General features: G+C 42.3%; 1 protein-coding gene across 1 annotated transcript in view; it reads right to left on the bottom strand.

The window, feature by feature from the left end:
* The window catches only part of DCAF12 (DDB1 and CUL4 associated factor 12), a 29,307-nt gene that overhangs the window by 5,123 nt on the left and 791 nt on the right, over positions 1-23,393 (bottom strand). Inside the window, exons 2-8 of the mRNA XM_080363027.1 lie at positions 22,611-22,865; positions 12,073-12,279; positions 10,779-10,839; positions 7,571-7,764; positions 6,419-6,484; positions 5,551-5,713; positions 329-513 (exon numbers count right to left, since the gene is read on the bottom strand). Coding sequence (XP_080219153.1) covers positions 329-513; positions 5,551-5,713; positions 6,419-6,484; positions 7,571-7,764; positions 10,779-10,839; positions 12,073-12,279; positions 22,611-22,865 — 1,131 coding nt within the window. The remainder of the gene's footprint in view (positions 1-328; positions 514-5,550; positions 5,714-6,418; positions 6,485-7,570; positions 7,765-10,778; positions 10,840-12,072; positions 12,280-22,610; positions 22,866-23,393) is intronic.

The following is a 23,393-nucleotide window of genomic DNA, read 5'->3' as shown; positions in this document are numbered from 1 at the left end:
TTTGTGTTTGAGGTTCTGGAAACTATTAGTTAGATTACATGTACAAAATATGAAGATATAAAATCTAGTTCACTTATCAATCAGTGCATAAGAACAACAGTCAGTATGCCTTACACTCAAGCAACCAACCATTCAATACCCTTTCATAAAGCTTTTGCAGAAAGCAATTCCGCAGCACTTCTTGCTTTTCATTACAGTTATTGGCTACATGATCACTGTTCTTACTAGGATACACCTCAAACTATAGCTCCCATTACCACAAAACGAATGGGTTCGAGCCCTATGGCACTCCTGTGTGAAGAGGCTCCTACAGCTACGAGCTACTCACCAGCCAGCCCTTCCCAGTAGTCAGCTTCAGTATTTCACTTCCTCCTAACTTCTGCTTCTGCCCACAGCAGGCACGTGGCGGCTTTTCATCCAGGAACCTCTGGGCTCTGATGTCGTAAAACAACAAGGAACCTTGCCCCGTCCCCACTGTGATGATGTGCTCGTAGAAGCTCACCGACCGAATACCTGTCAAACAGAGAAGGGACACACAATGTAGTGAGGAAGATGGATGCTTTGGCTCTGCCGTGATGCTGCTTGATGTCTAAAATTTTCTTTAAGAGGAACTACCTACTGGTATTCTCCACAACACATAAGTTTCCCCACTGCTGCGCAGCAATGCAGATAAATCCCATGAGTACTACTGAAACAGCAGCTTCAATTACATACGGTACTTCCCGCTCCTCTGAGGCCACCAGCTACACTGATGGTGCACAGTAAGAAGCTCCATTCTCAGCAGGCCTCAGCTCTGCCAGGTAAGCAAAGATCATAAGCCATTTAGGATCAAGAGCAGCTTTGTTCTGTCCTTCACAAGCCTCTATGTGAACGCACCATGAGTGAGTACACGGCAGCAAAGAACGTCACATTGGTTCCCTCCATGAGCGCACCCCTTATCCAGCTACCCGCCAAACTGCGATAAGTGACCACGTGAGAAAAAGTTACTGTCCCAGCTGCCATGAAATGCATTTTGCTGATCAAGAAGTGAGCTCTAAGAAAATATAACCATAATAATCACTCAGCATTTTGCTGCTAAGATAGATCAGGCTCTTAAATAATTTTCAATCTATCCGCACTCAAATGTCACCACACAAGAACACATTCTTCGTAGCTGGCACTTTCCACACTTCACCTAGCAATGAAAACAAACTAGGAATCCTACAACCTAAGCAATACCATGTGAGACCAGCACATGGGAGAAGCTCCAAGTTTCCAGTCCAAACAAAACATTCTAGCACAATTCAGTTACGCCATTAAATTGGGTAATAGGAATATATTTTGTTTCCACAAAATGTAAATCTAAAGCCTCAGCTAAACAACGATCCATTAAAAATAGTCTTGAGGAGATTCTGCATGTAGGAACTCACAATTTGTATGATGCCCTGTCATCTCATCTCTATTTGTTGTGCAAAAGGTTTGTTCTGTGTAAGCACTTCACTGCACACAACTCTTCTACTGAGCTTAAACCCCACCACATCTAAGCTTTTCCTTCCTGCACAACATGACACCAGGTTATAAACTCTAAGGCTTTTAAAGCCATCTCCAAAGTACCACTGAATTACAGCCTAAACAAGCATTCAAACAGGAGGGGAAAAGAGTGAGTTACGCCAGCTACATCCACATGCCAACTGCTGTCACTGTACCAAGTGGGACTGAACATCACGAAGCTTATACTAGAAAACACCCAGCAGGAAACACAACAGCGACATCAGAGAGGTGTGGATGCACCCAGGGAGCTTCCACGTCCCCTCTGTACAGAAACACAACCTTATCCTTCCGCCTCCACAACCTGACGTGACACCCACAGCCAGCAGTGCCTGTGACACGCACTTGGAACAGGCAAGGCCACATTGTGGTGCCCCAGATGCGAGGTGATGCCTTGGCCGCAGGCATTAACAGGTGAGAAAACACTGTCCCAAGTCTCACACCTGCTGAAGCAGATTTACCAGATCTGTGTAAGAATCTCCACTTTAACTCAGACAACTACAAATGCATCTGAGCAAGCTGGAGACATCTCCGTCACCACCAAGGGCCTGGGTTTGGCAAATACACGCAGAAAGCTTTAAGCTCTCTGCAATCAGCAAGAGCAGTCACGAGAAGGAAGGCACAAGAGGGGACCTCTTCTTGTTTTTGCTCCAAAAGTACTCTTGACAAGCAACCCAGCAGAACACTTATTTAACGGAAATGGGTGATGGAGTATGAAAGCAGGGGGCATATACTTTTCAATGCAATTTATTAATAAAAAGCTGTAAAATGCAGAATGGCTGTGGATCTTTCTCTAATCAAAAAAATTAACTGAAGCAATCCGTGATGTACACACTACTAAGAGGACGTTTAGAACAAGCTTTCAAGGGCAGCACTTCAATGGGTTCCTAAGGGCCTGAAGTACCTCAGATTAATCAATCCCATCAAACTAACAGCATGACCTGTGCCTACAACTGATCACAGTAAACTCTCCAACATATCCAGCGCTCTGCCACCCATGGACCTGGACCACTTGGGTCAGCAATTGAGACTCACTCCTGAGAGGCGAGGAGGCTCCACAAATCCCAGAAGGAAAGATGCAGCAGCGTGTCCTACACAAGGAGTGGAAGCAGATTCTGTGCAAGCTCTGTCCACTACATTAACGTTGCTGCCTTCGGGATGCAAGTCATGGGCACACAACGTTGCACTGTGCACCAGCTGAGAGGAAAGCAGATGTTCACGCAGAGCAAAGGCTGGAGTCCATGGCCTGCATGTCCCTGTGCAGCTGCTAAGAAGAGCAACACTTACAAGATGCACTAAAAAGCATCAGCTACTGTCTCGGGTAGAACAGACAGGGTGACACAGGGTGAAAAGCAGCCCCAGTTCCAGTCTTACTAAGCAAGAATGTTTCTCTCAGCTGGTTTTGTATACAACACTAATGACCTGAAGTTAATGTGGACTTGCCACATTTGGAAGCTGAAAGCACATTCAGGTAACGCTTCAAAGCACTTAAAATCAACCCAGATTTTAGTCTGCAAATCAATAAGCCGCCCACTTTCTAGAGGTGCTGCCTCAGTCCACATCCCAGCGAGATCAACAGAAAATTGAAAAACTCAGTATTTCCGAATTAATGTTATTAAGCGCCTCTACGATGATGGCAAAAAAAGATCTGCATCTGCCAACTGTGCAGAACAGGAAACAGGACTGAACACAGGCTTTCTCCAGACATGAAGTGGAGATGCCCCAGAGATGCCACCTACACATTGATCATCCCCCAGCAGGGACGATCACACACTCAAGGCAGAAGATTTCAGCCCCGACTTGGCACCACAATCCAGTGTCTTGGTGTTGCTGCCTGTTGTGGTTTATCCCCAGCCAGCAACTAAGTACCACGTTGCCACTCCCTCCTCCTCCTGCCCCAGTGGGATAGTGAGAATTGGGGAAAGAAAAAAAGGAAAACTCGTGGGTTGAGATAAAAAAAAAAGTTTAACAGGACAGCAAAATGTTAGAGAATAGACTACCTTAGTTTACTGAATTATTGGGTATTCCGCTTCTTAGGGAATTTGTTTAGAAACTGCTCATATTGAAATTGCTCAGCATTGGTTTGCCTAGCATAACTTTTGCAAGCTGTGAACCTTTGAACTTTCTGCTTTGTTAAGTAAAAAGGGCCTCAGAGTCTCCAAGCTAGAAGATAAGGGGAGCTGCATCCCTGGAGATAAGGAACAGAACTGTGTCTAACAGAAGACTCTTTTTGGCTATTGCCAATAACTTATTTTCTCCAGCTGTACGTGCAAAACAGCAACTAGAAGTCAGGGCTTTGATGGATGGCCCAACTCACAAAAATGAAGAGATAAAATGAAGAACAGGGAGACCTCAGACTCCAATTTTGCAGTTGATCCAGAGTAACATGCAAGAGGTGGGGACTTGGATTGGGGGGGTACAATTGTTCAACTTTTTTTCTGCTTAGGGTGCCTCTTTGGGAAGCACCAAGCTCAAGCTGCTCTATGCTGTACTTTATGAATCAATTATTTATTTTAGAAGAGCTTGTGGAATCCATGCCTGAGTCTTTGTTGCAGGAAACCTTGGGAAAAGGAACTCACCTAAGAGTTTGGCACCCCAGATGGGATCCATGGCCACCACCTTCAGAGCCTGTTGGCAACAGGTGGTTCACCTGGGACCTTGGGAGAGTGCAAGGCGCCAAAGGGTGAGTGTAAAAATTCCTGGAGCAGATTTAGTGAAAGTACTGCTGCAGCTTGTTGGAGAGATAAGCAGTAACAATAATGACAATAAAAGAAAATACAAAGTGAGTGATACACAATGCAGTCACTCACCTCCTGGAAAACTGATGTCTAGCCCTCTTCTGAGCAGTGATTCCCTCCCCTGGCCACCTTCCCCACTTTATATGCTGAGCGTGATGTCATAAGGTACAGAATATCCCTTTGGCTAGTTTGGGTTTAGCTGTGCTGGCTGTGCCTCCTCTCACCTTCCTATGAAAACTAACTGCATCCCAGCAGAACCCAGGACACTTCCCTACAATACTGAAAGGTGACAGTTTCAGGACCTCCACAGAGTCCTCACCAACAGTGGGGCAGGACAAGGGCTGTTGCTGGTAAGTTGTTAAGGTGACACCATGACCTGCTAAAGCACCTTTTCTTATATTATAGAAACTTCTCCCATATCTGAATGAAGCACATCCTGACATTTATCTAGATAATACCACTCAAACTTCAGTAACCACATAAATAAAACTTTCCTAATCCTTGCCTACTTGCATTCCCTTTTGATAAGTTACCCAAAGAAGAGATGGATGCCTAGAGCCAAGCTAAGTAGGACTGCAATTTATTAGTCTGGGATTGACATGGTTTAAAATGGGCAACACAGCACAGTGCCTTCTCATGCTTGAAAATAAAGGGTATAGGAAGAAGCTCATGGAACCATGTACCCTGCAAACCCTCACACTTGGTCCTGGTGTAAGATTCAATTGGACACACTGCATCTACATCATGAAAGGAAAACAGCACTCAACCTACAAACTCCTTCTAAAAAAAGAGTGGAGCTTTTGTATATTTAAATCAAATAAATATACATTGAAAATTAAGAGTCTCACTCATGGCTTTAAAATTACAGAACAAGCATTCACTGACAGGATGGACTCCCAATATAACAGCACAGAGCAGACTACAAGCTTTTTTCTATTTCCAGAGAAAAAGGCAAGAACAGACAGTTTTTCTTTAAGGTGAATTAAAATTTAAAAGAAGTTAAAAGTTCAGTAAACTTCAGTTCATTTTTAAAAGTTCAGTAGTATTTGGATGGTGTATAACTTACTTGATTGTAAAAGCAGTAATGTTCCCTATTCTATTTCAGAGTTTGGTTTGCTGGTTGCTCAAGGAATACCGTCATAAAAGCAAAACCTACATATACTACCAATGATTTTGTCTACCACACAAAATGTCTTTCCTATTCATTAAAAGCCTATCTTACTGCAGTCTTAATAGCTACCTCTGCAAGCAAACCAATTGAAGAACCCTTTGACAAGTTTCTTACCACTGCCTCGTTCTTTGGAGCAGACGGATTTCACGTTGTGAGAAGGCTGCCTGGGATCCAGAAAGGAGACGTGTGCCTGTGATCCTACTGCGTACACTGACCACTCCTGACCATATGCCAAGCACACGTTCTCCCTGCAGTATGGCAACTTTGTGGAAAGCAACTGGAAACAGAAGAAAATAACAATCAACCCGTTATGAGAAATGAGCAAGATATTAATAGAACAATTCTGTAAGTTATGTTCAAGGAAGTTGCAGTGTAAAAAAAAAAACAAAACCTGAAACAGCTGAAAAATAAACCAGAACTTTTAGAGAAAAGCAACAACCTGGCACAGAGGAAATAACCTGAAGGAGATGGGATGCCTTATCTGAACCAAACTGAGATGATAAAGGCTGAAGCCAAGTATTATGGCAAAGAAAACGGGCAGTTTGGTGAATTGTTTTACATCTTTCTAAGCTGCTGTTATTCTTCAGCAGCTGTACACAGACATCAGCTCTCAGCTGAAAAAATCTTACCTCATACACTAGCAAAGATATGTCTAGGTTTGATCTGCAATTACACTTAAATAAGTGCAACTTCCTTTATGAACACTGTTGATCAAGTATCCATCGCACTCTATGCAATGGTTCACTTCAGCTAACCCAGAACTGCAGGAAGTTGAGAGCATTCCCACCCTGCAATATAAGGGGAGGGGTGAGTTTCTCTCCTCAAGTTTTAATTTGTAGGACGTTTCATTTTACATAAAGCTTTTAAGTCTTCTACAACTATCACTGCTCTTTCTTCAAGCAATTAAAGGAGATTAAGAATAGTGAACAGCCTTAACTGCTAGGTAACTTTTGAAACTTGGCACCAACAAACAGAAAAATACCTTTGATAGTGTGTGCTCTGCTTTCCAAAGATGAAAATACCCATCTAGGGACACAGCTCCCAGCTCCTGTTATAAACCAACCAAACAAGAGACTTAGTTTCAGTATCACAGACGTCCTTACAAACTCAAACTCACATTCTCTACTATGCAGGCTGCATCCTCTGGATTGAACTCATCCATAATCCTGTGCATGCTTACCAATATAAATTTTAGTTTTATACTGATCTTGATAGAATGCAATAGAGCACAAGGGTGCCAGGTGGAGTAAGAATTAATAAAACAACAAATAATTAAAAATTACTTTCAAAGGTTTAGATCCTGTTAGATAATCAAATAATGAACTATTAGACAGTACAAGCTAGAGCTGGCAATTTTCTTCAGCAGCTGCCACACTGATTCTGACCCTGAAGCAAACATTTCTTCCCAGGCACTACCCTACTGAAAAGTCTCCAACACAGAGGAGTAATTAACAACTATAGTGAAAAACAAAACCCAGAGGACCACTGTGCTTCTGAGAGCACACCCACCATCGCTTCAGACCCTCTGTGTTCTTTGAGGGCAGAAAGAAATGTAGCGGAGGATGAACTGCTGCTCCCACTAGTAATAACAAGAGATCAGCACGCAGAGGTTTAACATTTACTGTTTGTCAAACGCCGACACAGTAACACCAAAGCAAGCTCTGGTGCCTGCTCCCCCGTGTCAGTCACTTTGCTTGCTGAGCAATCCAGTAACCACTCGGCCATCGAAACAGAACTGCCTGAATGTTGGCTGGTCATCGTGAAAGGATAAGGAAAGCAGCAAGAGCAGCAAGAGTGGGATTCAAGCTGCTAGAGGCATTTTGGTGCTTTATGTGCTTCTTGTAAACACCCCCTGTCACCTCTGCCTTAGGATACAAGTCTAAAATCAAACTCACAGGGAAACATTTCCTTCTGAAAACATGACTTTTTTTTTCCTACTGGACTTCTCCATTCACTTAGTGAAGAAGCAAACATAGCAGATAAAGACAACCATCTCATATAGGAAAGATGAAAAAGGATCAGGGAAAAAATATTAAGTTTCTTCTGCAGTATATTTGACTTGTATTACTTCTTTCCTCTTCTAATAACATGCACAGTTTTAGGACTTGTCAACTGTCTTGCTTATCTTATTCACCTTGTTCTTGTTGTTGAAAGCCAATGCTCGGACTTTGCAGTTGTCTGGATTGGTGTTCTCCTTGGGGATGTCCTTCAGAGCCCTGTGTGTTATGTGGGCATAGACAGGAACTTGAGAGAGATTATGCCTGGCGTCGCTTTTGGACAATACATCCTCTGTAACTTCCCAGAGACCCATCGAACCATCCCGGGAACCTGAATAAACAGTCCATAAATTAATAGCCCATTTCACATATACATAAATCCCCTTTTTAAAAAAAAGTAATAAACAACAAGGTCTGAAAGAAATAAAGGATACTATTAATTTAATCTATCTGAACACATTGGTGGTGCCTGTATATTAATTGTTATTAAAACATGATTTTACTGAGCTGTAAAGTTCTTAACATTGCGAACTCACTGTCGACTGGTTTGTCTACACAGTTTCTAAGCAGCTAGATGACCTCATCTGTTTTCAAACTGATTGGGATGCATCAAAAACCACAATCCTGTACAACAATCACCATTAGAGATTCACATGTTAACTCAGAAGTGACTGAAAAGCCTACATTCAGCCTGGCTTACCAAGGCTGAGACTGACAGTCTGTTAAGCCAACATAAAAACCTCCAAGAAAACTCAGCTGAGTTTATGCCAATTGGAGTTCATTTGATTTCTGCCAGTATGCTTATGGATATGTACACACACATTTGTGAACAGAAACAACTATTTCGAACCACAGTTTGTGCCAATTTCTGTCAGATCTATTTTAAAACTATTTTTCTTAAGCCCATGCAACCTTTTGTTTAAAGAACATAATACAGGAACTGGGGCTGAACAACCAAGAGCTCAGTTTTCTACTCAATCTGAAGATATTAATCAAAAATATGAGTCAATGAGACTAACAATACTGGATGAAAAAGTTAAATGTCTTTGGTCTGCAGACCAACACAGGTTGATCCAAGGCCCTATTCCCATCCCTTCTGGTGTTTAGGCAACTTGCTTCCATCTAAGTCAGCTCTGACAGATTTCACATGTACTTCAGTTTCTTCCCTACACAATGTGAAAAACACATCCCTCCTCCTCTCACAGGGAATGCATAAGAAATATTTCATGTATTGAAGATGCTGGAAAAAAACAAGATACCTACATCAGACTATTACATTTACAGGCTTTTGTACATCAAAGGGAATAAGCTACAAAGGCAGAGAGCTGAGGAAAATATCTTGTTGCAATACAGGTGGTCCAGCACAGCAGAGATGGCTTTGTCCCCTCACAGATTGATTCGGTCATTTGTCACTATCCCCTACTACAGCCAGATACAACAGGAGCTTCATAAAGGCACTTGCACAGCAACAGGCAGCACGTGATGCAACATCCTGCCATTCAATTTACGAGCTGGTGGTTTTTAATGGCACCTAATCTTGTTTGTTATGGAGGCTGAATACTCAGCAGTAGAATTTCTAAAACATCTTGACATAGTTTAGGAGGAAGCTGTCCCTTTTAATAGCCCTGGCAGGGGAAAAAGTCAACATATGTTGTTCAACTGGATAGCCCTGAAGCCAAGGAGAATATAATTTGTTGCCTAGGCTCATGCCATCCTCGCAATTATTATTCATGCCATCTGAAGCTTTTGCCATGGAAAGCTTTTTCTCCAGCCAATACAACTGAGTGGAATGATGCATTCTCCTTGAGCTCTGGCAGTTTAGTCAAGAGTTTAATTTTATACTTTGGGAATACCGAAATACACTGCTGAAGGTTCTACAGGCCTTGTTCTTGTTGAAGTTAACACAAGCAAAAGGAATAATCGAGTCTCTGGTTCTCTTTGTACTCCGCTCAACAGTTCTGACGGCAGTGAGAAAGTACACTGCCAAACCTCAGACTACACAACTGGTGTGATCTGCCATGCGACCAAATGCCCCTTCTCCTTTCTGTGGCATTTAGCTTGCCCCAAGAAAGTCACCAAAAATGCATTTAGTTTCTTATTTCAGGCAAAGATATTTGCTATATCCTCCATGTTTGGAGATCAAATATTTCTGCTCCGCAATTTCAGATACAGATGTAATTGCAATCTGTAAGATTAATCAATATCAGAAATTAGTTGTCTTTGTTTTCTCCTGATTAGGGTCACCAGTGAAGTTCTGAAGAACTCAGTTTAGCAATAAGTCTTGCAAATTGCTTTCAATGAGTCTTCCCTGATGTCTCAGGTCTGGAGACCAGAACCTATATGCTGCTGTAAGCACCATACAACAGAGAGCACAGCAGTCTTCTACTCACACCTCCACCCTTGAGCAAGGATAAAACATCGAGAGCAAAACAGTTCAGTCTCACATTCTGTGCCTCTCTATTCCACTGGGTCCTTATCTTTCCCTTGGACATCTGTAATCCCTCTGCTGTTCAAGCTTACCAGCTGACAGTGGTTTTCAATGCAGATATTTGGGTTGGAGACTTGGAAGAATCAATTTTGATATTAAATTGAAAATAAAATTCCTGGATTAGCTTTTTATTTTCTGAAAATAAAAATCTTACTGAACTAACAATTCAAGTATTTGAGTTTTATATGAGACTCTTACAACCTTCTGTCACCTGCAGTTGGATGCCTCCTTGTACAGAATACTACACTCTGTCTGCACAGACAGTAAACTACTAAACGAATGCAAGAGCATATTCGTATTGCTGCCTTCACCTAAGTAAGTGATACTTTATGAAGTTAACTGATTGTTCAACTAGTTACTAAAAAGTCAAGAACTGACCTTTTCTATTACAGCCTTCTGTATTTACTGCCATAGTGCATATCCACACACAAGTGTACTAACAGCTTGACAAAACAGAGTATTCGTTAATTAGCCGTCATAGGATTTCAGAGAACTGATATTGTTTTGCTCTATTCCAAAGTTACCATCTGATAACCAACACCCCTCTTGAAATTATTATTCTAGTGTGGAAACCTTTCCTGTTACTCTTTGTGTTCAGACACCCTCTCATGGCAACACCTATAGGAAAGAGTAAAATTCCCTGTGATACTAGAAAAATAAAATCTAGACCAGGAACATAAAAATAAAACAAAGTGAAGCACTGTATTAAGACCAAGAAGGGTTCAAATAGTCAAAGTAGTTCCAAGTAGTTTCAAATGTCCTGATAAAGGGTTTTCCCTAAGACCTGTCAAGTATGGTACATCAGTTTAAATTTCTGAAGAGGGGAAAAAAAAATACAGAGAAATAAATTATTTTACCAGAAACAGCCATAGTATCACTGATCCATGCAATTGAAAATATCCAGTCCTTATGTCCATCCTAAAAGAAAAAAAGACAGTTTTCTGTGTCATTATACTCTAGAGTGGTCCCAAAGCAGATAAGTATTCTTCACTATGATTTTTTTAGTACAAACTCAGAGGACAGACCTGCATTAAAAACATGCAGATAAGATTCCAGTATCGAGCTGGAGAAGTTTAAGTATCTAATACTAATTTTAACTTTTCAAAAATTTTGAGTTGTATAATGAATAGAGAGCAATTAAGTGATGAAAAAACAGGTCTCTGACCAAGGACAAACAGAAAGCAATTCTAAGGACTTAGATTTTCTATTTTGAAAGCAACATTCCTTCTGTAAAGTAGCTACTTATTTCCCCAAATGCACATCCCTACTATTAGTAGTAACCAAAGTCTTGTGTTTACAATATATGACCTACAGATTAATTTTTCAAGACCATTACTTCAAGAATCTTTTCTTTAGCAGGTGAGAAACCTATAGGGAAAAATGCTATAAAGCTCTAGTTCTGTATGAAAAGCTGCAGAGTCACAGCAGTACACAAATGAACAGCAAGCCATACAAATACTCAGAGTAGTGCCTTTCTGCAGCTGGTTATTTGCTGCTGCAGAAACTCTGACCTGACCTCTGCTGTTCTAGTTAACATCTATGTGAAGTCCTGATCAAAAAGGAGAAATGAGAGAGAAGTGCTTATGGGACACCACTATGCTAATGTAATCCTTTTCTTTTTAAGACTGGCTATTTTGAAAAGGCCTCATGATACTTCAGAAATATAAGCAGTACCAGAGTGTATCAAACTGCCATAAACCACTGGGTTAGAACTAACCCTTAAAGCCAAGTTCCACCTCTGGAATAATGTATACATAAGATGCACTGGAGAAGGGGAAAAATTTAAGAACTTGTATCATATTTTCAGTTCCTCACAAGAGCTTCTTCATTCAAACCAGTTTCAGAGGTCACCACCACAATTAGACTTCAACATTTAGGATTTTGTTACATCTTCAGTACTTAAAAGTAACCTGAAGTAGACCTGAATGTAGGTGAGGAAGAAGAAATCTGACTCAGAACCCTGAGAACTGTCTCATATGTTTAGGTACTCTCTCTTGTTTCAGGTACTTCATCAAAAAATACAACCTAAGGAAGGATGTTTTCAAGCTTTTAGAAATTCTCTCTCCACTATAAGACTCCCAAATCTTAGCCTTGCTCTGACATTGGGCACTTCAAGGTAGTAATAAACTTTTCCCAAATACTCTGACTTACATCTCCCACACAGACAGGATCGAGTGTAGGCAGACGATAAATCGCAAGGCTGTTGGGGTTGTCGCCACCTGTGGCCAGGAGGGTCCTCGAGGGGTTGAGCTCGATGGCATGAATGCCACATCCCTGCTGGTTCACCATGCCAGGTTCACGATCTTTCAGAATAGGAATCTTGGTAATTTGACCAGTCTGGACATCTACTACAAACAACTGAGGAAAAAAAAAAAAGGAGATGCAAGTCATCATCAAACTGATAAGAAAAACAAGATGGTAAATTATCCTCCGTATTTTGATTTGTCATTCTTTTCAAGTTGGAATCCACAAATGCTGCAAGTATGGCTGAAAATGCATAAATGCCTTCTTAAAACAAGTAAACTAACTTAATTAGTGGGTTTTATTTCAATCATCCCATTTGGTTTTCACTCTAACAGAAGAGAGAGGAGAGAAATTAGTCATGGGAGGTTCCCCATTTAACAAACCCTTTAAATCTAAAACTCTTTCTCTGTTCAATACCATGATTTAAAGAAGTATTGTTTTCAGTTTCCCTGTACAGCAGTGAGAGAGACTCAAAACAGCCAGGAAGTCCCAGGAGGCTCAGCACAAGTCTCTTGCCTCACAGGTAACATCCTCACCATGAATTTTTTGCTTTGGCAAACTGACACTTCATACATTTATATAATTGGAGTTGTTTTTCTGGCGATACTCAAAGAATAATAACTAAATATAGTCCTGTCAGTGCAAACATCTAAAAGGGTCTCTAGCTACCTACCTCATCATGCATAAAGACTGGAAGTTGGACCTCTATATCACTGTCCCCTTGGCAGAAAACTCAGTTATAAAGCCTTATAACTCTTCAAACAGACATTACACACAAAGATGCGCCAGATCAAACATATGCAACCGTAGCATTACAACCTAAACCAGAACAAAGTTTTACATGGTCTGCCAAAGTGCACTTTCATTTGAAAGGCTCTTGCGCCAGATCATTCCCTGTGTGTCCAGGGGGCAGCTGCACCAACAGTCAAGTAGGTACAAAAGGTGGGACAAGGCTTGTGAGGGGGCAGGTGTGACACAAGGAAATGGAGGATCTGAAGCTGACTTGGCACTACGTGATGCAGAATCACAGCCTAGGATTGTAATTAAACTCCATTCCATGCCCCTCCCTAAGTTTGTCCCTTCTATAAACAAAGCCTCTGGAAGTAAACTGAAGATGGAGAAGGCAATAGCAATAGAAAAGAAAACCCATTGTTATTTTAAAAATGCACACCTAAAATAAATTGTTCTGAAATCCTTTGTCAGACATTCCTAGAGGAGGAGAAAGCTACAGGTTCTCAGGGTGAAGTTACAAGTTGCTCACAGACCAAGAAAGTGTAGCTGCATGTTATTCTTGATGTACCGAACTAGCAGATATTAATGTCAAATCAAAACCTGATTAACTATGGCACAGCATGGTAAACTCACTCTACAGAGAGAGCAGAAATTTGTTCATTGCTATTTCTGTGTTGCGTCTAGAATTATGTTTGTGTTGTGTCTACAATTCTGCATCACCTTCAACCCACAATGGCTCTTCCTCGGCAGGCAGCAGTCTTGCACAGATGACTGTTCCCACAGGGACTAAATTCTCCTGTTTAGTTCTTTGTTCTGCACACAGGTGTGGGGTCAGGCAACAGCTGAAGTGCAGGTGGGCAGGAGGAAGGCACTCCTCACTTCTCCCAAAATTTATCACTGTCTGAGACAGCTGGTAAGAGCATGATGTGCACAGCAGTCCCTCTGCCCTAACTGCATCCCTGAAAATTAACACCTGCACTATAGGATCAGTATCAGTAATTCCCTCTCCTCTCATCCTCCCTTGTCCTTTCCCTTCTTCCTTCCAGCAGAAACACGATTCCCTCCCCTATCCTCCTCCAACTACTGAGAAACAAACAAACAAAACACAAAATCAGCATTTAAGTAGCTAAGATTAAGGCCTGCATGTGTCATCTGCAAGTCCTAAAGCTGGCAACAGAAGCGCTAATTAGGAAAACACATCCACAGCTCAGAATGTCCACAGACTCAGGAAAATTGGGCTTCGGCTGTAAGAGACTCAGACTTCAAAGAGCATCTCAACAGGTATGAGGACTGAAATTAAAAACCCTTCGCATTCTCCAGTCTGACAACACTATCATACATCCCTGTTTGATACAAGGTTAATAAAGATCACTCTAATGCAAAATTCCTTTAGGTAAGCTCTAACCTAAGCGGGCTGAAAAGGTAAAGAACTTTGACACGCACAGTGCTGAAGCATCAGACCCTCGCATTTCTGCCCTTGATCTTCAACCTCAACGTCATTCTCCTATAACAGGTTTCAAAACTAAGATTTTCTCAGAAGCAGCAACAAGATGTTTTTTTTGCAGCGCTTTCACCTGCTGTACCCTACTCTAATCTACCCTTAGCCCTTCAATTGCTTTGTCACTTCCTCACATCTCCTCTGGTTGCACAGTATTACCTCAAGCAGAACAGCAACTGCCCTTTGGGCAAGAAAATTCACTCGGTTAAGGGACAGGATTTGTAGTTTCAGATGTACAGTTTTAAGCAGCAACTTCTCCCCTTGCTTGGTAAGGAACTTGGCGCACTGTGGGTAGTTTAAAAACAACCACCACTACCCTAGAATAAAATAAGCAAGCACTGTCTGCGTATGCTAGGACTCTTGCATCACCTGGGGCAGGGCAGGAAGCCAGATGCTCACACTGCACCACTGATTGCCAAGACATTTTCCCTGTAAATACAGAGAACAGAAGCCAAGAGAAGCCAAACAGTAGTTAGACACTTCTAAAGCTGAAAAAGGGAGAAATGTTAAGAAGCAAGATAGGCACCCAGCTAAGAATGCAGAAAATTTAAATACTGCTTTAAGAGTTTTAAAGACACTACAGTAAATGAAGTACAAAATGTCCGACTGCTTTTAACAGAGACAAAACCACAGTACAAAATCATGAATTCAAAGAAAAAAAACCAGAAATTGGCCTACTTCTTCAAACCAAACTGGTACCTTCAATACATCTGCAAATAACTCCAAAGCAGCCTGGCCTCTAAGACTCTTTCCCAAGCCCCCATAGCTGAACTATACTTTTTTTTTCCTTTATCTCAAGCAGGAATAGAACTTCTTTCCCAGCTACTCATCATATAGCAGCTAAAAATCATCCACAAAAACTTCTCCTGGATGCAGTAAACCCCCACTAACCTCCAGACAGTGAACTGTGCATATTTGTCCCTTGTTTTTAAACTTTACACATAATTTAGTTCTTCCTGCTAGTATGTTAGCCATTAGCGTGCCAAATAACTCAACATGCCAAATTTAGTAAGCCAGGATTGCTTGGGCCACCTGCCAGAAGGCCGAGGACCACACTTCATCTGTGAAAAACTCAGCTGTCACGTTCTCTGCAGGACAACCTTGTACTAACAAGGAAATGGGCTGGATGACATGACAGCAAGAAATTCATCTTCACTCTTTCATTTTTAAAGCAGTTCAGAGGTACTGCATACAACAGTGCTATCTCTCGAAGACCAAGGCAAACAGCCATGGCTGGGTACTATAGTTGTCATAGCCGTGAATTATTATGATCTGGCCCTACTTTTCACACCCCGTGAGATTACTTGCTGTATGCTTATTTTTATTTTGGTTTGCAGAAGTGGTGAGAAGTAATCTTCGCAAATGGCTCCCATACAATTTCTATGTGGCTGTCCCCTTTTAAAACTGCTTATGATCTAATTAATAAAAAAACCTGCTTCACTTCATTGACTAGGAAACTTAATTAATCAACTTGCCAAAAGTAAATGCTGTGGGAATCGAGTATCTGAGGACCAGAGCCTGAGCTGCAAAAATCTGCTCTTATCTTACATAGAATACTGACAGCAGAATGGTTTGGGAGGCTCTTCTGTCATGTCTACTTCCACTTCTTGATCTGTCTTTTGGAGACAACAGCTTATGGGGAAAAAAAAAAATAACCAAAGTTATCAATTCATTAAATGTACGACCCCTTTCCACGCATTTTTAATGGAAAGTATTGACTTTATACAGTAAGATTAAAACACGGGCCTACGAAATGCCATTTCAAGACAGCATGTAGAGTCCCTGGTGTCCTCTGCTGCCACCCCTGCACACAGAGCAGATGAACAGGCAGCCTGATCTTTTAGCTGATTGTACAAATCAATTGGAACAAAAGCAAAAGGTGCTACTCTGAACTACTCGTTTTTATTACACAAGCAGGATGGATGTAGATTTGAAACTTGCATGAGAGTGCTTACTCTTCGCACAGGAAGAAGGGCTGACGATATGCACTGCTCTCCAGCTCTTCATATACCGCTCTCAAAACATCACAGGCACATCTTGTCATTCACACTAATGTTTGAAAGAAACCCAAGACAAACACATTGCCTTGCTAAAAGCAGAGCCACTAAGAGAGAATTGATTGTGGTTAAGCTTCGCAATTGGCTTAAGCCAACCTTTGAGAATCCATGTGATTCTTCCTCACCCACCCAGTCTCACCACCCTTGTGACAGCTACTAGTCCTCAGGTAGCCGCAACGTAAGCTGGATAACATCTCTGCATTAGGTGAAAACTGACCCTACAGGAAAACCCATCCAAACACAAAGCAGCAAGCTGATCCAGCTGACTCCCCAGCCACGGGCACGTCAGTGCCAGCAAGAACGAGCAGGTGGGAACATCCCATTCTGGAACAGCACAACTCCAGATCAGCTGAAGCTGGTCATAAAAATTTCACTCTCAGCCAAGCTGGAAAATGACATAGTTGTTCTCCTATAAATTTGGGGGTTTTGCTAACAAAACAAAGGCAAGACAATGGTTACAGTGTCATTACACAAACAGTATTGCTGGTGACACTGGGTGACAATGTTTGATTTTTTCCCAGTTCTCAGTCTTGTCTTTTATTCAGATTGTAAACATCCCTCTTTCTATGTTCATAAAACGCCTGGCATAAGGTTCTTCCGTTCTCTGGCAATACAGATTAACTAATACATGGCAAGCCCCAAAGAAACAGGGACTCTTTAAAGACTAAGCTATCAACTGGTACATCTCCTTTTCAGTGTAGATCTGAACACAGAATCACAGAATAGTTTGGGTTGAAATAGAACTTCAAAGCTCGTCTAGTCCAACTCCCCTGCAATGAGCAGGGACATCTGCAACTAGATCAGGTTGCTCAGGGCCCCGTCCAGCCTGGCCTGGGATCCACCACCTCTCTGGAAAACCTGGGCCAGTGTTTCACCACCCTCATTGTAAAATATGTCTTCCGCATGTCTAACCCGAATCTCCCCTCCTTTAGTTTAAAACCATCAGCCCTTGTCCTAGCGCAACAGGCCCTGCTAAAAAGTCTGGCCCCATATTTCTTATAGAACCCCTTTACATACTGAACGGCCACAATAAGGTCTCCCTGGAGCCTTCTCTTCTCCAGGCTGAACAACCCCAGCTCTCTCAGCCTGTCCTCACAGCAGAGCTGTTACAGCCCTCGGATCATTTCCGTGGCTCCTCTGGCCCCTCTCCAGCAGGTCCATGTCTGTCCTGTGCTGAGGGCTCCAGAGCTGGACACAGGACTCCAGGTGGGGTCTCATCAGAGCAGAGGGGTAGAATCACCTCTCTCCACCTGCTGGACATGCTCCTTGTGATGCAGCCCAAGATACAATTGGCTTCTGCGCCGTGAGCACACATTGCTGGCTCATGTCCAATCTTTCATCCACCAGCACCCCCAAGTCCTTCTCTGCAGGGCTGCTCTCAATCCCTTCATGCCCCAGTCTGTATTAATACCAGGGCTTGCCCTGACCCAGGTGCAGGACCTTGCACCTGGCCTTGTTGAACCTTATGAGGTTCACAGGGACCCACTTCTCAAGCTTGTCCAGGTCCCCCTGGATGGCATCTTGTCCCTCAGGTGTGTCACCTGCACCACTCAGCTGGGTGTCATCTGCAGACTTTGCTGAGAGTGCACTCAGTCCCACTGTCTATGTCACTGATGAAGATATTAAACAGTAGTGGTCTCAATATGGACCTTGATGGACACCACTTGTTACCAGTGTCCATCCAGACATTGTGCCATTGACCACCACTCTCTGAGTACAACCATCCAACCAGCTTCTCATCCACCGAACAGTCCACCCATCAAATCCATATCTCTCCATTTTAGAAAGAAGGATGTTGTGGGGGACCATGTCAAAGGTTTTACAAAAGTCCAGATAGATGACATCCATAGCCCTGCCTTTTGTCCACTGATGTAGTCACTACATCATAGAAGGCCATTGCGTTGGTCAGGCAGGATTTTCCTTTGGTGAAGCTGCACTGGCTGTCTCAAATCTCTTCCCTGTCCTCCATGTGCCTCAGCAAAGGTTCTAGAAGGATCTGTTCCATGATCTTCCCAGGTGCAGAAGCGAGGCTGACAGGTTGGTAGCTCCCAAGGTCTTTCTTTCTACCCTTTTTAAAAATGGGTGTGATGTTTCCCTTTTTCCAGTCACCAGGGACTTCAGCTGATGGCCACGACTTCTCAGATATGATGGAGAGTGGCTTGGCAAGTACATCAGCCATGCACTAACATGCACTAATCGTAGTACAAAACCTACTCACAGGTTGCACAGTACAGGTGACGCAAGAGGGTAACGGCCTTAAATATCCTCCGTGAAAGAGCACGAAGAGGAATAATCCAGAATATAAAGAATCCATCTAAGAAGTGAGTAGCAGTAAAAGCAGCCAGCGAGTTGACTCACTCTGAATTCACATTTCCAAAGACCATGCAATCAGATACTCCACTTTGCTATGAAACTGAAGCTCTACTAGCTAACAGGCACACACTTTGATGTCATTGAAATTGTTCACTGCCAAAATCATATTTGTCAGTTTTTATGTGTGTCATGCCCTCTATGTTTGATTTCAAGAGGCTGGTAGACAGCTTACACGTGTCAACAGATGGCAATGGATGGAGAAGTGAGAGACTTCAGCTGCTAAAGGGCATCTCTGCCACGCACACCATATCTGGCACAGAAAGCACCAGGCTCCGAAGGCAGACACGGGTATCGCATGCAGTTGACTGAAAACCAAATAATCCTGAGGTAAAAAAGAACACCTGGGTATTTACTCACAAGCCACTGATACAAAGGGTGAATGCAAGCGCCAGGTACAGGCATCAGAGGTTTATTTACACTGAGTTTCGCTCACCGTTCAGTGGACTTTGAGTTACAGACTGTAGGAGCATGACTTCTCATTCCCTCCATGGGATCAGAAATGAGCAGTCTTCTTGATGCAAAGCCAGAAGACACATGAATGTGCAAAGCAAGTGGAAATGATTTTACCCATACAGTCCATATTCCTGGATGGAGGAGTAACTGTGCATTGTATTCTCACCACAACAATCCCAGGTCTAGAAGACTAGGTTACACTTGTACGAGACGTACAGAACACACATGGGATCTCTTGAACAAATTAGAAGTCTCTGAGAGGAAAAAAGAGCTGGTGATTTACAGCAGGGCATCCAAAGCAACAGATGAATCTACCAGAAAAAGGAAAGGTATCAGCTAGCATTCAGAAAGCAACCCTTTCATGCTTTGGAAGAGCCACCTGAGAAACCAGAAAAGAGCATTCACTAAGCAAGTTTATAAATGCAAATATATCCATCAGGCCTGGCCAGGAAAAAAAAAAAAGGCAAAAAAAATATTTGAGGCAATTATATTCTCAAGGAACTGGAAACTAATACAGTTCTTGTATTTAGGGAATGATTTACAGCTCTTGTATTTTTTCATCCTCGCCTTCACAATCAGCAAAAGAAGTATGTCGTGAACACACACACAGAACTAAGGGAAGAAAAAGAAGTCTTTGCCCTTTCCTGAAAACGGTAAAAAAAGTAAAATAAAACAAAACCAACCAAACAAAAAAACAGCCACACCACACCAAACTTCAGCAATCTCCTGTTCACTGGTTTGGTTTGCCGTAACCTTGTCTCCTACATAAGTCTCAACGTTTCTCTGGGAAGTCTGAAAAGAAGGCACTGATTACAGACGGTATCTTCTTCTGAGATCTCTCATCATCAGCCTTTGGCAATTTAGATGCTGAGGTGACACACCCTAAACATCTGCACCTCTCAGAGGTTTTCCTGCTCATTCATTTGAATCTGAAAATACATTAAGTAGCCCATTCCAGTCTAGGAGGTTCTTGCAAACAAGAATCCTGACTCAGTAAAGACCTGGTGATGGTCTTTGAATTTTTAGACACTTGAATGTTTATATAGGTTACATAATTTGAAATCTATCTGAAAAGGCATGCACCTTTAAGAAACTCAAATATTTGATTCATAGCTGACCAACTGGGAGCACCTGGATCCACTGGAGAACAATAAAGTTATTTCACATACACAACCATACCCATGGATATTTTGAAGGATAAAAAGTTACCCCAAATAATTAAACAAGTTATAACCTTCATCAAAAATGAGCAGTTAACAGAGAGCTCCATATTCTATTAAGTGTTTATAGTGACTAGTACTGTCAAGTGACTAAAAGCAAACTTACTTCTCAATGACAGGAGTGTATTTTTGTTTACGTATTAAAAACAGTGAATCCTTCTGGCATGGCATAGCCAAGGGCAATTTATAAATTAAATGCTAAAAGCTCTCAGTGTGACATTCAAGCTTTGATTAAAATGAGTGCTATGGTTTATACTTTTCTGTTGTATTAACTTCAATTATGTGCAACTCCAATGCAGCAAACCCCATTGAAATCAACCAAGCTGTTTTAGATTTACTCCCAACTTAAATGCCACATCTTCAGCATATGAGAATCAGCAAAGAAATTCTCCTTTTTCAGGTTGCTTACTCAGGAGACGAGAGAGAAATCTTATAATTAGAGTGTAGAGTCTAACACTCTACTTGTTCAAACGTGAACACAGAGCAACCAATCTAAAGCTATTACAGTATTTTTAACTCGTACACAGTTTTTCACAATTACTTTTTCCGTAATCGTTACATTTTGCTTAGTAAAAGACAAGGTGCACATTAGGTCTATCTGTGGAAGCACACACTGTGTATGCAGTGGGAACAACAATATGGTTGAATCCCTCTTCAGTTCCATGATTGTTTGGTCCCAAACAATTTTCTGCAAGGTTGCGTTAACAACGCACTTGTCCATTTATCTTCACTGCAGCAGTGCTGGAACTACAGAAGCTACAGAACACAGCAAAATAGTTCCAGCTCTATAAAACACGCAGTGATCTTGCTAGAGTAAGCAAGATTTTCAAGAGCTTGTGTTTCAGCAGGGGTTTGTCTCCTATAAACTGTTCCATGCACAGTGCTGGCTGCTGACTGGCCAAAACGATGAACACAAGTGGAGAAAGAAGGCAGAGAGATCCTATTTTAAGCTTATTCCTGTTAAGAGACTGTTTTGTTTATACAACTAGGCCTTGCTTCTTAAGAGCTACCACAGGAAAGCCTCCTGCTGTGTAACTATGCTTAACAACAGAATATCTGAAATGAAGAAAAGATACCACCGTCCCTTGTGAGTCAGACCACCGAGCATGGCTTCTGTGCAAAAAAAAAATCACGAGGCAAAGAAACAACCACAGCAACTGATATACTTTGAGGTTTACGAGCGGCTTGACCTATACATTCCTCATAATCCCTGACTTATTTCTATGGCACTAAGCAACTTGGAAAGAACAAATGTGGGATTTGGCACTAACTCGATCAGAACTTTGTACATGAAACTGCAACCTCAGCTAATGAAATTGGGCTACTAACTCCAACAGTTCGAATATTTCCTAAGTAGCATGAACTCCTGCATTTATTAATCACATAAGAGATTATTTTAAAGTGATGGTTTGGATTTGAAATATTATAGTGGAATATTAAGAGTCTAAAGAAGCTTCAGTTTTTGCTGAAGCATATAAAGTTACATAAACAAGAGAAATTATTTGAACACTGAAAGCAGACTTAGAGCGAAAAAAATCACTAAGTGAGCAAGCAACAAATAATCCTGAAGGTCTGAAATTAATTTTTCAAGCTTGGAACATTTCTGGCTACTCTGACAAATACCTGGAGTTCAACCACAGCCTTTAGTTTTGTAGCAGCTTTTCAAAATGATCAGCATGGAACCACACATAAAACCAAACCATTTAAGACCCTTCATAATGAAAATCAGTCTTACTAGCAGCTTCTGCCAGCCCTGACAACAACCACTTGGCAAAGCCAGTGACGTTCATTTAACTTTCCATTTGCAGAACAAGAAGGAACATCCAGCCCCACTGCTGCTCCCCATCCCACACACAGATGTGAAGCGCTCTGCGCAGGTCAGGCAGAACCTGTGCCTCGTGTTCAGGTTCACAGCCCTAATTTTCAGATGAGAACGGGTCACCATTAACCATCACCTTCATTCAAAATTAATTATGCGTGATTTTGGCTCTGCTCCTAATTATGTCCTGATATTTTCCTTGGCATTCTACATACTTTGATTACAGTAAGCGCCATTTGGGGTGGGGGTGGAATAATTAACAGAGGGAAAAGAAATAGAGGGGTGGCACTTACTGTGTTGCATTTTGTCCCACATACCACTTGTCGGTGGTTCAGCCACTGGGAGGCAAACACTTTATTGAGGGTTCCGAGGTGGAATTCTCTCTCCTTCAGGAGGCTGGGAAGCTGCTGGGCGGCATATCCGTGTAACAGGTGGTGATAGCTGGACTCATTCTGCATTCGGACCTCTCTACCTTTCAGGTAGTACACCAGAGACCTTTTTACTGGGGAGAGTCTTTTCCTTTTGTGAACTGAGTGATCCCACCCATACTGTGGAGAAAAAGACCCATGAAAATTAGATAGAGCAACTAGAACAAATATAAGACACAACCTTTCAGAGTTCAGAGATACTCTCAGCAAAATATCAAAGTCTTCCAAACTACCCACAGGGCATTGTACACAATGGTTAACTCGGGAATGCTAATAAAGCCTTCAACAACATAAAATTAATCACGTGTATTAACTGAAGAAGTAACAGCGTTAAAAACAGCCCGGAGAGATTGGGCACCCTTGGGACGCCTATAGAACCGAGAGGAACCCGAGCAGCACTTCACAAAGCAGAGGGCAGCCCGAAGGCTGGGGGGCGACACGGCGGGGTCCGCCCGGTACCGACCGCGCAGTTCATCGGCCTCCTCTGGCCCGGCCGGGGGTCGCCCCGCAGCATCGCGCAGCCCGGCGGGCCGGGGGACCCGGCGGTTACGGCCCGAACGGCCGAACCCAACGGGAGCGGCGCCCGGCGGCGGGCGGGGGGACGCACGTACGAGGGGACCCTGTGGGGGAACCGCCGCTGTGCCGCTC

The sequence above is a fragment of the Nesoenas mayeri genome, assembly GCF_963082525.1.
Source record: "Nesoenas mayeri genome assembly, chromosome: Z".
NCBI lineage: Eukaryota > Metazoa > Chordata > Aves > Columbiformes > Columbidae > Nesoenas > Nesoenas mayeri.
The sequence above is the reverse complement of the archived record's forward strand: the minus strand, read 5'-3'. Positions and strand labels throughout refer to the sequence as shown.